Here is a 14,323-nt window from a genome sequence, read left to right as displayed (position 1 = left end):
AGATTTTATTTGCATTTTTAAATCATTTAGATATGAGTTTCATCCATATGTTTGCAAATCTGAAATTTACATCACCTAAAATATACGTGTCATCTGTTGGATAACTTTTGGAAGAGAGGTGATGTATTTTACAACATCTAACTTTTGAGAGTAAAAATAGGTGATGTAAAAAAACCTGAAGAAAGCGAAAACAGGTGATTATACATCATCTGCTAGAGATGCTCTTAACTTTTAATTCCTCTAGGCCTCTTCTGGCACCCGTGTAGCCAGCACATGGGTTTGGTGATACCCATATCTCTATCAAATGAGGTGTTCGCTTCGCTACAACCCCTCTCTCAAACTCAGACAAACTCTAACACAAAGACGACTAAGATCACTCGATATCCCTTCATAATTAAGGGCATGATTCACATTTTTTTTTTAAAAACAAAAGGGTATGGATAGCATATACAAAACCCGTAAGATCCAACTTATGTATACGAATATGTAGTATACTTATAGGTAGGAGTAGTATGCATGTTGTGTACCTATAGGTAGGAGGCACTACGAGACGGTGCAGGCCAACACGAGCCTCGTAGGTGCGTGCCGATAGGGGTGGCGCCACCGCACGCGATCTGACGTCGGACTGTTTGGCGCGTTGGGAACGAACGCGGAGTACCAGACAGTCCAGCTCCCAGACGTCGGCCTATCCGCCGGTGCCGAACATGCCTGCAAATGTAGCCGCACATGTCAAGTGGCGATGTTCATGTCATAGCCACAAGCTGCAAAAATGAAACCCTACCTTGACGGCGACATGGAGAGATGAGATCGTTACGACGACAGATCACGATCGCGAGGAGATCGTGCGTTACGGGGAGAGGGGGAGAGATAATATCGTGGCAGCTCTCTTTTCAGCGGGTTTGAATATGGACTTAGGTGCTTAAAATTAATTAATTGGCTAATTATCTGAGAGCCCAAACTAAATTTGGGAAAGGGGCTGTACGCTAGGTCAGAATAATGATGGATTGGTCATGCACTAGCACTAGTGTCTCAGGTTGTTGGAGGGATTACTGGGTTCAACCGGAGCCAAATATAATGGCCCATTTGGGCTTTCAGTTATTATCCGGATGGTCAAACCTAGCGCTATATGTGTTCTTGGCGCACCGGCCGCCGCTCCGGGATGCCGTCGCCGCAACGGCATTGTTAGCGGGACCGCTGTCTCTGCCTCGCTTAATTAGTCCTGCATGCGGCCATGCCGATCCACGACCGGCGTACGTACCATCTACTCCGTCTTTCTCAAACACTTAAATTGAAGGTACAACATCATTAGATTCTTGTCCGGGGATTGCGCGCGTAACGTATACAGTTCAATTTTGGTTTCCCTTGTTGCATCTGCATATATATAAGCTTGATTAACTTTTTTTTTTATATTAGATGCGTTCTTTCGTCTGATATTTGCTTTACTAGAAAAGAAGTTGCTGCCAAGGTCAGCTCCAGTTAGATTGTCGAATTGTCCTGTGAGCTTTATTGTCATAGAAAGAAACTTGATATAATCGAAAATAATATTTTGTATTGTACTACCAACATATTTGCTGCTAGGTAAGATATTATTGTAAGAGTTTAGGAACCACACATTGTGGTGTCTTGTATTGATCTATATATAGGGGGAATACAAGACAGAGTCCTTGTCACATACGACACGGACACATACAGGATTACACATATACAACCGTATCTCTATACAAATACATATACGGTTTATATTCTAACACCCTCCCTCAGTCGAAAATGGGCGTCCTACGAATGTTGAGACTGTCCCGAAAATCCAAAAAAAAAGAAGATGGTAATCCTTTAGTGAAGATGTCCGCAAACTGTGAAGAACTCGGCACATGAAGTACCCTAACATCGCCTGTAGTGACACGATCTCGCACGAAATGAAGATCAATCTCCACATGCTTGGTGCGCTGATGGCACACTGGATTCTGTGTCATGTAGACTGAACTAACATTATCACAGAACACAATAGTTGCACCCGAGACTGGTCGATGAAGCTCCTGAAGAAGCTGGCGAAGCCAACAAGTCTCTGCCACCACATTTGCAACCGCCCGGTATTCAGCCACAGCACTAGAACGAGACACTGTGTGTTGTCGCTTGGCAGACCATGACACGAGATTTGAGCCAAGGAACACGCAGTATCCAGAGGTAGATCGTCGAGTGTCAGGACATCCTGCCCAATCAGCATCTGAATAGGCCGTCAGTTTACTGGAACTCCGGCGAAACAAGGTCAGTCCATAGTCTATGGTGCCGCGGATGTAGCGAAGAACACGCTTGACAAGAAGCAGGTGATTTGCTCGAGGATCATGCATGTGTAAACAGATTTGCTGCACCGCGTAGGAGATGTCTGGCCGGGTGAACGTCAAGTATTGGAGACCTCCTGCAAGACTCCGATACTCTGTAGGATCTGCCATTGGTTCACTTGATTTGGCTGATAACTTGGAGGCGGTATCAACTGGTGTGGTGATGGACTTGCAATGCAACATGCCAGCACGCTCAAGAAGCTCCAACGCATACTTCTCTTGGGAGAGAAACAGACAATCCTTGCTGCGCTTGACGGAGACGCCGAGAAAGTAATGAAGATCTCCCATATCTGTCATACGAAACTCTGACTGAAGCGAGGCAATTAAGCTAGCCAGCAGAGCTGAGAAGGAGGCCGTCAATACTATGTCGTCCACATAGAGCAAAAGATATGCTGTGTCTGGTCCACGCCGATAGATGAACAGGCTACTGTCAGACTTGGAGCCAATGAACCCAAGAGATGTGATGTAGGTGGCAAACCGCTGAAACCATGCCCGAGGTGCTTGCTTTAATCCGTATAAGGACTTGTTGAGACGACACACTTTGTCAGGGAAGTTGGGATCAACAAACCCTGACGGCTGGCGAGCATAGACTGTTTCCACTAGAGTGCCATTGAGAAAAGCATTCTTGACATCGAGCTGATGTATGGGCCAGTTGCTAGACAGGGCAATAGACAACATTGTACGGATGGTGGCTGGTTTCACAACCGGGCTGAAGGTTTCATCGAAGTCAATCCCTTCACGTTGGGTGAATCCTCGCAGAACCCAACGAGCTTTGTATCGATCCAAAGAACCATCAGACTTGAGCTTGTGACGATAGATCCACTTGCCTGTGACAATGTTTGCATTGCGAGGAGGATCAACAAGCTCCCAAGTATTATTCGAGAGCAGAGCACCGTACTCATCAGTCATAGCTGAGCACCAGTTAGGATCCTTGAGTGCAGCACGATATGTCTTCGGAATGGGAGATAAACCTTCGACGTGAAGATCAAAAATCTTCTTGGGCTGCACAACCGCTGATTTGGCGCGAGTGACCATGGTATGAGAGGGCGGTGGCGGTGGTGCACGCGGTCGTCGAACCGGTGCAGGAGCAGCAAGCTCGGGCGGCGAGATTGCAGTGGAGGGTGCTGCCGCGGCAGAAAAGCCAGGCGCGGTAGGCTGCCCGGCAGCAGACGGCGGATCCGCCGCGGGTGATGACGCAGCAGGCTCGTCTGCCGTGGCAGAGAAGCGAGGCGCGACAGGCTGCCCGGAAGCAGACGGCCGATCCGCCGCAAGGGGCGCGGCAGGAGGCTCAGCTGGAGCGACCGTGGCAGGCACGGTATACGGTGTCGGCACCATCGTTTGCTCAGGGACCTGCAAAAACTCATAGGTATGCGAGGAAGGAGTAGACGACGGAGAGGACACGATGTTAGCGAGAAGGGAAAGCTCGTCTCGTCGAAAACAACGTGACGAGATATGATGATCTTCTGGGTAGACCTGTCGAGGCAGCGATAGCCTAGATGATGCGACGGATATCCGAGAAACACACAAGGCACGGAGCGAGGAGCAAGTTTATGCGGTGCAACAGCCGAGGTGTTGGGGTAACATAGATATCCGAAAACCCTAAGACCAGCATAGGAGGGGTCCTTACCAAGAAGGGCGCGGAAAGGAACGCGCTCCGCAATGGCTTTGGATGGAAGCCGATTATGGAGAAGACGGCTGTATGAAGGGCTTCGACCCAGAAGCGAGGTGGCATGCTAGCTTGTATGAGGAGAGTGCGCGTAATGTCGTTAAGTGTGCGAATAATCCTTTCTGCTTTACCGTTTTGTTGAGACGTATATGGACATGAAAAGCGGAGTGCTATTCCATGATTTTTGGCAAACGTGTGAAGGAGAGAATTATCGAACTCACGACCATTGTCGCATTGTATAGCTTGCAGGCATGCTTGAAACTGGGTGTGAGCCAAGGAACGTAGGGACGCTAAGTGTGAGAAAACTTCAGACTTTGCTCGAAGAGGATAGACCCAGGCATACTGAGTGAAATCATCAAGACAAACAAGGTAGTACTTAAACCCAGAAATACTCTCAACAGGAGACGTCCACAAATCACAGTGTATTATTTGAAAAGGGGCGACAGTTACACGATTGGTGGAGGAAAAAGGAAGACGAACATGACGACCTAACTGACAGGCATTGCACAAGCTAGTCATATCTTTATTCTTTTCCCTAGGTATAACTGAAGAGCGAACTAAGGAGTCCATGACAGGCCGGCCTGGATGTCCGAGTCGACGGTGCCACAGTGCAGAATCGGCAACGAGGAAGGCAGTGGGTGGGCTGGTGGAAGAAGCTTGCACCGGGTAGAGAGCTCCGAAGCTATTGCATCTGAGAATCTCGGTCCTGGTACGCAGATCCTTCACAGAGAAACCAATAGGGTCAAATTCAACGGAGACATGATTATCAGTAGTGAATTGACGCACGGACAGAAGGTTTTTGACAATGTGAGGAGCTACTAAGACATTGCGAAGGTAAAGTGGACGCGTGGAGGAGGAAAGGGGACGTGCGTGGCCGGTAGCAGTGATCGAAAGAGAGGAACCATTACCGACAATGACCGCACGAGAAGAAGGTGAAGGGGGAGACACGGAAGTGAGCATACCGGGGTCGGACGCGAAGTGGGAGGATGCGCCAGTATCCATCACCCATTCACGAGGGGGAGCTTGCAGTCCCATGGTTTGGAACTGATTGAGCAGAGCCTGCTGGTCCCAGGAGGCCGTCGAGTGTGCCGGAGGTGGAGGCGCAACGATGGGAGCGGTGTTGCCGTAACCGTGGGGCAATGGTGGAGTGCCATAGCCGTAGGAGGGAACCGCACCATATGGGCTGTGCGCGTAGTAGGCATGAGAGGGCGGCGCGGGGCGGGGCACGTAGTGCTGCCGACCGAGCAAGCCAGCCTGGCCGTAGGGCCACACCTGAAAGGCGCCGTTCCAGGGGAGCTGCATTGGCGTCCAAGATGGGGCGGCTGGGGCCGGGGCCGTGGCGGGCGCGACCTCTTTTTCCTGCTTCTCCTTGTCTTGTTTCTTCTTCTTCTTCTTTCCCTTGCCGTCACCCTTGCCAGGGTTAGGGTTTGGGTTGGGCGTGGCGGAGTAGAGAGCTGTGTCACCAGAGCGGGATCGACGGTTCTTCTTCTTCATGTCCTGAAGCTCAAGAAGAGATCGGCATTTGTCGAAGTTCATCCCGGGCATGAGGGAGATGAGATCGGCAGCCGGGTCGTATTGCTCGGGGAGGCCGTTGAGACACTGGATGACGAGCTTGGCGTCGTCGACCGGAGCGCCTAGATCAGTAAGGCCATCAGAAAGGCTCTTAACCTTCGTCAAGTAGTCCTTCATCGTCAGCTCGCCCATGTCAAGCCCGTCGAGCTCGGTGGAGAGATGAAGCTGGCGGTTGATCTTGTGGTCGGTGAAGAGGCCGTTGATGCTGGTCCAGAGCTCGACGGCTATAGGATCATCGCCCGGCTTCATGATGGCGTCGAGGAGGCCAAGGGAGACGGACCCGTAGAGCCACGAGACGACCGTGGCGTCAAGCAGAGTCCACTCCGGCGTCGGATCGGACGGAGCAGCCGTGTCGATGTGATCCAGCAGGGCGTACTTGCGAAGGGCGGCGCGGAAGAACGTGCGCCATTGGCAGTGAACGCCGGTGTCGAGGGCGAGCTCGACGGGAACATGCCCCTTGATGGAGGAGAGGCCGACGGCTTGAGCGTGCAAGGAGGAGATGGAGAAGAAACCCGCGCTGGAGTGCGCGGGGTTGGCGATGGCAAGCTTGCTAGAGGCCTCGCGTTCCTGCTTCTCCTTGAGCTCCCGCGCAGCGCGCTGTCGTCGCCCATGGCTGCCAAGAAGGGATCTAGGGTTTAGGAGGTGGGTGGCTCGCAGAGGTGGCGGCGGAAGAGGAGGGCGACGCGGTCCGGGTTAGGGTTTTGCGTCTGATACCATGTAAGAGTTTAGGAACCACACATTGTGGTGTCTTGTATTGATCTATATATAGGGGGAATACAAGACAGAGTCCTTGTCACATACGACACGGACACATACAGGATTACACATATACAACCGTATCTCTATACAAATACATATACGGTTTATATTCTAACAATTATTATACAGATTATAATACTAGTTTAATTTAGCTAGTGAGATAAGGTCCCATCTTAATTTAACACAGCCCCTCGAATTTTGTCGGCTCTCGGTCCTGGTGCTTGGATCTCAATGCATGGACGTTCACACATTCCTTTTTTAATATTTCTGCCCAATAATTCGTTTCATACCTCGTGGACTATATAAGCAGCACAAGAGGGTGGCAATGGAGGCCAGGCACAAGATCATCTTCTCCTAACCTAGCCAACAGCCACACCGTATTCTGCTCCAAGCCGTCCCGAGTGACGCCAGCCAATGGAGATTGAGAGAGAAACGCCGGGCAGACTACAGAGTGGAAGGAGCTGGTGCTCCAACACGGCACAAGACCAGGACACTAAGAAGGTTGGAGACAGCGACCAGTTCATCAAGGTTTGTTGTCTACCAACATAACGCACTGTTTATCACTCTGCTTGCTTAGAACTCTATAGCTATAAGGATCACTGTCTTTTGCATGACGAAGCATACATCAAGATTGATGAACCTGGTTTTTCTTGATTACATACAATTATTTTCGTTTGGTCGTGCAACGCAGGAGCCAGCATGGAAAAGGTTCCTTGCTCACGTTGGACCAGGGTTCATGGTGTCTCTGGCCTACTTGGATCCTGGCAATTGTGAGCATCTCGTTCTCTCATTCTCGCTCTCTCTATATCCATCTCTGTGTCCCTCTACATAATAGTTCTGACGAAGCTGAAACTCCTATATACAGTGGAAACGGACCTGCAAGCCGGTGCCAATCATAGATATGAGGTACATTATTTTTTCGTTCATTCCTTGAGAGATCATTATTCTACTTCTCAATTTTAGGAGGCGCGCTCCACTTTGCAGTGAAAGCAGGAGATATTTTTGTTGCTCTTTTTAATGACATTTTACTGCCTTTGTTTTTGCATTCATTGTGTTTTTGTAGCTCCTCTGGGTCATTCTGATAGGCCTCATCTTCGCACTGATCATCCAATCACTTGCAGCTAATCTTGGTGTCGTGACAGGTATTGAAGTTGGGAACGTTAATTGAAGCTTATAGATGAAAAAAAAAAGATCATTAGCTGTAATTCACATGCAGGGAGGCATCTCGCTGAGATATGCAAGAGTGAGTATCCAAAGTTCGTGATGATATGCTTATGGCTCCTCGCAGAGCTGGCGGTGATAGCCGCTGACATACCAGAAGGTTAGATCAATGTTAAAAAATTAGCGTCATGCATATTTGACTTTCCCATAAATATATTTGGTTTAGCAGAATATGAGTCCCACTGTCCACGTCTGATCCAGCTGCTTTCTTCAATCAATCGATCCGACTTATTCTCTACACGAGGGCGGCATTTTTTGTTCTAATTGATTATCCATAGTCAACCCGTTGCTAACTTCAAATAAGTTTGTTAAGGATACATCCCTAGACAGGATAGATGTATAGTACTCCTTCCGTCTATAAAAGATTGTCCAACATTTATCTAAATTTGAATGTATCTATGCATTAAAATGTGTCTAGATATATCTAAATTTAGACAAATTTACGACATCATTTTATGGACAGAGGTAGTATCATGCTGATACTATACAAGGCGAAGTCATGATACGATCAATTAGACAACAAAGAATATACTCATACATACCCAGCCATCACTGTCTTCAGTTGTCTTCATTTTTCTTTCTTTTGGTTGGCAGTTTTCGGGACGCCATTTGCTTTAAACCTTAGTTAGAGTAATCACAAATAAGAAATTGAGCTCGCTTATAGTAGAATATGACTCCCACACGGTCCCACTGTTCATGTTTGATCCAATTGCCTTTATTCGATACAAGTACTCCATCCGGCTTCAGTTAGTTGTTGCAGCTGATGGGTCGCATGTCTGTAACCAGTACATGGCCCGTGACAAGTAACTCGGTCTAGTGGTATACACTGTGTTAAAATATTTTTTTGTGGATGGAGAAAGTATCATACAGCTAGCTACTACACAAGGTGAAGTCAAGATGCCGAAAAGGAAAAAATATACTACTACCTAGTCAAGTCGCTGCAGGCATCTAATAACCGATCCATCACATCGCATCATTCATTCTTTTTTTGTTATAATTGACTGTCAACCCTAAACTGCATAATACTAATATAGAGGTGAAGTCACGATGTTAAATTATTGGTCAACAAAAATATAGCCACCAGCGATCCTCAGTAGGGCTGCAAAAGCGGGATATGCCAGATCCTGCAAATCAAGATAATTAGCACAAACTATACTAGTACATGAAACCAATCCGCATGTACCTTAATTGTGCTAATCCGCTCCGCATATATAGTCCGCCGCTTGCAGCCCTAGTCATCAGCCGTCGGATAACCGTGCCATCTGTAGCTCCGATTCATTCGTTCATTCTTTTTGTCGGCAGTGATCGGGACGGCCTTCGCTCTCAACCTCCTGTTCCACATCCCGGTGTGGGTCGGAGTCCTCATCACCGGCTCCAGCACGCTCCTCTTGCTCGGGCTCCAGAGGTACGGCGTGCGCAAGCTGGAGTTTGTGGTCTCCATGCTGGTGTTGGTCATGGCGGCATGCTTCTTCGGTGAGCTGAGCTACGTGAAGCCTCCTGCCAAGGAGGTCATCAAAGGGCTCTTCACCCCCAAGCTGAAGGGGGACGGTGCCACGGCAGACGCCATCGCTCTCATTGGAGCTCTTGTGATGCCGTAAGCTATTTCTACAGACCTACGCAGTACAGACCCACTATCTTTTTTTTTGTACATACTAAATCACAACCATAAAAAACCTAAGGAAAAAAGGGTGAGTGTAGTACAAGATTGTCCCATGTCACAAATTCACACAAAAAAAACTTATAGTATGGGCTATTAAAAAGTGGTAGCATTTATATGTGAATGTCCCCCTCCTCAATTTATCTTGTTTTTTTTCTCTCAAATAGCACCACATACTAACCTCAAACTTTATATATCAATATAAATTTCGTGGTACAATGTTCAGATTCTTTTCGGATTTTTTATACACCGAAAATATCTACAAGAATTGGTTGTCTAGGTGTTATGGTGCTTAGAAAAAAACTCACTCTAATTAATATCATGGCTTCTGACCAATTCATTGATTTCAGACACAACCTGTTCTTGCATTCGGCTTTGGTGCTCTCGAGGAAGACACCGCCGTCAGTGAGGGGAATCAAGGTCAGACTGCATATTAGCTAGCCAGAGAACACATGAATACTAATTCATTTTAACTTCGTGTTGAGCATCTCTATCGCGATCCGTATTAGTTCATTCATTCAGGTATTGAACTCGTAGCGGTGTTTTTCCCCTGGATCGGTTGACCAGGATGCATGCAGGTTCTTTCTGTACGAGAGCGGTTTCGCGTTGTTCATCGCGCTGCTCATCAACATCGCCGTCATCTCTGTCTCTGGCACAGTCTGCTTTCGAGAAAATCTCTCGGCCGACGATGCAGACAAATGCAGCGACCTCAGCCTGGACAACTCCTCGTTTCTCCTACGGGTTCTACTTTTGTACCAATTAACATTGAACATGTGGATGCAATCCTTGCAATGTTCTCGTGATTAGTTTGTTGAATCATAATTTCTACAATTTGTGGTTTATCAGAATGTGCTCGGCAAGTCCAGCGCGATCGTCTATGGTGTGGCGCTGTTAGCCTCGGGGCAGAGCTCCACCATTACCGGCACATACGCTGGCCAGTACATCATGCAGGTACCAACCAAAACTTAGCAAATGGTTTTCAGCTATACATTTACCGTTTCATCTTTCGTTTCCTTTATGGCATATGGTAAACCTTAAAGTTTAGTTTGGCCGCTCATGTTCCACTGTATATTAACTGAACTAGGGATTCTTGGACATCAAAATGAAGACCTGGATGAGGAACCTGATGACGCGCTGCATTGCCATTTTCCCCAGCCTAGTCGTCTCCATCATCGGCGGGTCGAATGGCGCGGGCCGTCTCATCATCATTGCATCGGTACAGTGCTCGACACACGTTCACTATTTTCGTTTGGAACGATGGCAACCGAATAATTCGGTTCCATCTGATGGCTGGTTCTCTTTGATTGAATTTCCTGCAGATGATACTGTCGTTTGAGCTGCCATTTGCACTCATCCCGCTCCTGAAGTTCAGCAGCAGCACCAGCAAGTTGGGACCACACAAGAACTCCATCTACGTAAGCATTGGTTGCAGTTTCTTCTTGCACACGCACCACACCCTGCATTGCACGATCGATCGTGCACGTCAACAATTGCGCATCCCTGCAAACTGAAAACCTGGTCAAATATCTTGAAAAAAATCAACATCTATAATACAACATCAAAATTATTAGAATTGTCACAAATATACATTCATATCATATATATGCCCTCGCAATTATAGATGTTAATATTTTTCATACATAGTTGGTCAAAGTTCGACTTTGAGTAAACTCTTAACGCACGTAGCGTAATTATAAACAGAGGGTGCAGCTTTGCTAATTGTAAAATCCATACTTGCAGATCATCGTGTTTTCGTGGATACTTGGATTGCTACTCATCGGCATCAACGTCTACTTCTTAAGCACGAGCTTCGTTGGGTGGCTCATCCACAACTCGCTGCCCAAGTATGCCAACGTGCTTGTCAGCATCGTCGTGTTCCCTCTCATGCTCTTCTACATCGTTGCCGTCATCTATCTCACCTTAAGGAAGGATACCGTCGTTACCTTCGTCGCTGACTCCTGCAAGACCGACACGGAGAAGGCGGTCGGCGGTAGCTACGACGACGAGCCCGTGCCGTACCGTGAGGACTTGGCAGACATACCGCTCCCAGCCCACGGTAGATCAGACTAGGTACAGTTTTTTTTTTTTTTTTTTTGAATCTAGGTAGTACAAGTTTTATGATACCTACGTCTTGTCGCTTCTGGATATGTGCGTGATCTTGTTGATCGTCCCGTGGATATGTAAGTCTTGTCGTTTCCATCGCTTTGTAGATAGATAAATGTACGGACTACATCTCTTATGGCTCCTCTTAAAATATGATGTAATAAGCATTTGTGTAAACATTCTCTCGATCAGCAACAAATCTAGCAAGTAGTTCTTAGAAAACTGCCATGCTATATATTTTACGGTGAGACACTACGTGTGTGTCATAACCGTTCGATGTTCAACCTTGGAACGGCATCTCTAGCTGCCCGAGGTAAACAGATATATATAAAGTGATCGTTTGAGTCCGCGCAGTTAAAATAGGTCAGCGGCCCAACGCAAACTGGTCCGTATGTCCACTGAGACGTAAACATGGCTCAAATCTACGATGTGAATGTGTCTTCGCGGACACATCTCGATCAGAGCACGCGTCCACCTCGCTGCCCTTCGGGGCCGCCTACCAGCGACCGCGTGTGCTTCGTCTAATAGCACTGGCGACGGTTCGGTTCCTCGCACCGTGTCAATGGCGCGGGCGGTGCTTGGGCTTTCCGCCAATTGAAGGCGGCGCCCGACCTTTTAAAGAGGGCCAGTCTGGCCACACCTCACCCGCAGCCAACCGCCACCGACATCGCCATGGGAAAGGGTCGGGTGTCCACAAGATGAAGCACGACAGAGAGGCCAGGTCCTCTGGCGCTAATAAGGAGAAAACATCGTGGAACCGCCGGTACGTGCCAGTGGAACTTTCCCAACGGCTATTCGAGGAGAACCGACTGGTCCCTTGGCCGGATGCGGGCATGCCGAGTGGTGGCTGGTACCTCAACCACCGCCATGTCCCAGTGCCTCCGTTGCCGCATGAAGGACGCCAACGGAAGTACGAGCTATGCCACCATTGATTCATCCTCCCGCCGGATCTACGCGACGATCTGCCTTTGCCCTCGACACCTATAACTGGTCTACATTCGGGACTTGGGAGTTCGACCCGCGCCACCACGCGGGTTACCTAGGTGACGTAGACTTCTTCAACCGGGAGCTCCACACCCGCTTCGACAACGACGGGGGCGCCTTGGACGAGGAGGGTGAACTCTAGTCGTCGAACCTCACGGAGGACGAGGCCATGGAGATGGCCATTGCCAATAGCGAGCTCGATGACCTCACTTAGTGGGATGGCCTCGCTGTCCAGCTGCGGGCCTCCGCGCTGGCCCGAGGGAGGCCACCGACACCTCCGCCACCTCCTCCCGCACCAGCACCGCCTCCGGCGTCTCAGCAGTCTATGCATTGATCGTGGCCTTGGGAGCCTCCAATCTATATTGACCTCGTCGACGATGATAACTAGGCAGCCATGGCGGGCGCCATTGTTAGCTAGGGCTATTTTCTTGCATTTTACTTATTTTCAGCACTATATAAATGGTTATATTATAAATAATAATAAAAATTACAAATATACGTCGGACCGCTAGGGCTACCCCACCAAAACAGATATATCACTCAAAGAACCCAATTTCGCGTCCACAACCCAACCCAAACAGATGCATGCGGTCACTTTTGGTGACCGGAATGCGTTGGACCGCTGGAGATGCCTAAGATTCCAGTTGCCAAACTTTTGTTCAATTCAAGGTCATCTAGTTGGTTAAGCGATTGTTCCTAATGAATAACTAAGTGTACAAGAAATTCTAAAATGACATTATTGTCATCTAGCATCGACTAAATGCACCGAGCTATAATTGTATCTTTCGGTTACATGAAGCCTGTGTAGACCTACAAAATGCAGAATAAGGAAAAACATATGTCGATTACTCGAAGACATACGAACCCTTAAATAGAGTACTAATTGGAAGGATCATATAAAACTTTCAATATCAACAACACAACGTAATCCCGAATCAATAGGTGTGAACAGTCTAGCGCCTAAAACGCAACAGATTTACAACACCAGACCTAAGACATATAAAAATTAATCGAATGAAAAATAACGGAAAATCCATCGGCATGACTAAAACATACTTCACGGCAACAATAATAACAACAACAATTATGACGCAATGCGAAGGAAGAACTATACCCTTGTTCAGTTGATCAGGCAGGGTCATCTACTTGGTTAAGCGATGGGCGATGGGTACTGATAAATAGTGAACTGTACAGAAAACTACCAAAAAATAATCATTATTCTCATCTAGAATTCAGAAAAAGCACTAAGCTATAGAACTACCAAATGCTTGAAGACAGAATAGAGAACTATGACATGACCACTTAGAGTACTAATCACAGGGGGGTCGACATTAGTAAAACTTCAGTATCAGCACTATTACATAATCCCATTACATTACGGTAAACAATCTGACGCCAAAATGTACGTAGCAGTTGTACAAATATAAGATTGGGTGAAAGATGAACTACACCCTTATTCTCAGTACTTAATTATTTCGATGGCAATCTTGTGCCTAGCACACAGATCAGCATCACCATACAAAGGACACTTTTCGCAACACATATACGTATAATGGATGGCAACAGGAATAACCCGTTGTAATCCCTCTCTCTCTCGCTTGCTCATCGATGGAAAGCCACGAGCACATGACAGAGTAGGTGGAGGAGGTATACCACGTTTTGTGGTGAGGCAACACGCTACGGGGCCGTCAATGTAGGAGGTGCCCGCAAATGACTTCCGGTTGATCCGTTTGGATTTATATTGAAGGATACTAGCCCAAATCCAACCCAAAATCAAAAATTCAAAACCCAGTTCCTCAGTCCAAAAATATGTGACATGGATTCTAGCTCTATGCAAATCTAGACAAATTCGAGTCACTTATTTCTGGACGGAGGAGTAACAAAACAAGTTGCTGTATGCATTTATCAAAAAGCTAAAAGGATATGATGACATGAAAGGCTATAAACAATTAGAACTTGACGAGTTACTTACAATTACATCATATTACAACAGACCTAGACCTCAAGGACAGTGAGTACACAGGA

General features: G+C 47.5%; 2 protein-coding genes across 2 annotated transcripts; one reads left to right on the top strand and one right to left on the bottom strand.

Annotated features, from left to right (window-relative positions):
* Positions 1-4,684: 4,684 nt before the first annotated feature.
* Positions 4,685-6,291, bottom strand: LOC127329685 (uncharacterized). The gene is made up of 3 exons (XM_051356157.2): positions 6,280-6,291; positions 4,965-6,171; positions 4,685-4,722 (listed from the first exon to the last, which is right to left on the bottom strand). Exons 1-3 carry the CDS (start codon positions 6,289-6,291, stop codon positions 4,685-4,687), a joined length of 1,257 nt encoding a protein of 418 aa, XP_051212117.2.
* Positions 6,292-6,651: 360 nt separating this feature from the next.
* Positions 6,652-11,536, top strand: LOC127337089 (metal transporter Nramp5). Its single transcript, XM_051363967.2, has 12 exons — positions 6,652-6,861; positions 7,025-7,103; positions 7,199-7,239; positions 7,397-7,475; positions 7,550-7,654; positions 8,857-9,148; positions 9,562-9,631; positions 9,779-9,952; positions 10,058-10,162; positions 10,296-10,427; positions 10,531-10,626; positions 10,952-11,536. Exons 1-12 carry the CDS (start codon positions 6,748-6,750, stop codon positions 11,279-11,281), a joined length of 1,617 nt encoding a protein of 538 aa, XP_051219927.1. The 5' UTR covers positions 6,652-6,747; the 3' UTR covers positions 11,282-11,536.
* Positions 11,537-14,323: the final 2,787 nt, after the last annotated feature.

Source organism: Lolium perenne, chromosome 2 (assembly GCF_019359855.2).
Source record: "Lolium perenne isolate Kyuss_39 chromosome 2, Kyuss_2.0, whole genome shotgun sequence".
Taxonomy (NCBI): domain Eukaryota; kingdom Viridiplantae; phylum Streptophyta; class Magnoliopsida; order Poales; family Poaceae; genus Lolium; species Lolium perenne.
Note: the sequence above shows the minus strand (reverse complement) of the source record. Positions and strands in the feature narration are given on the sequence as shown.

Bases quoted from the DNA above. Each gene is read 5' to 3' on its own strand.
- LOC127329685 (XM_051356157.2), bottom strand. The intron at 4,723-4,964 runs GTATGCTCACTT...TTCTCTGTGAAG, and splicing joins CCACTTCGCGTCCGACCCCG to GATCTGCGTACCAGGACCGA.
- LOC127337089 (XM_051363967.2), top strand. From the start codon at position 6,748: ATGGAGATTGAGAGAGAAACGCCGGGCAGACTACAGAGTGGAAGGAGC. The intron at 9,149-9,561 runs GTAAGCTATTTC...CATTGATTTCAG, and splicing joins ATTGGAGCTCTTGTGATGCC to ACACAACCTGTTCTTGCATT. The intron at 10,163-10,295 runs GTACCAACCAAA...TAACTGAACTAG, and splicing joins CTGGCCAGTACATCATGCAG to GGATTCTTGGACATCAAAAT.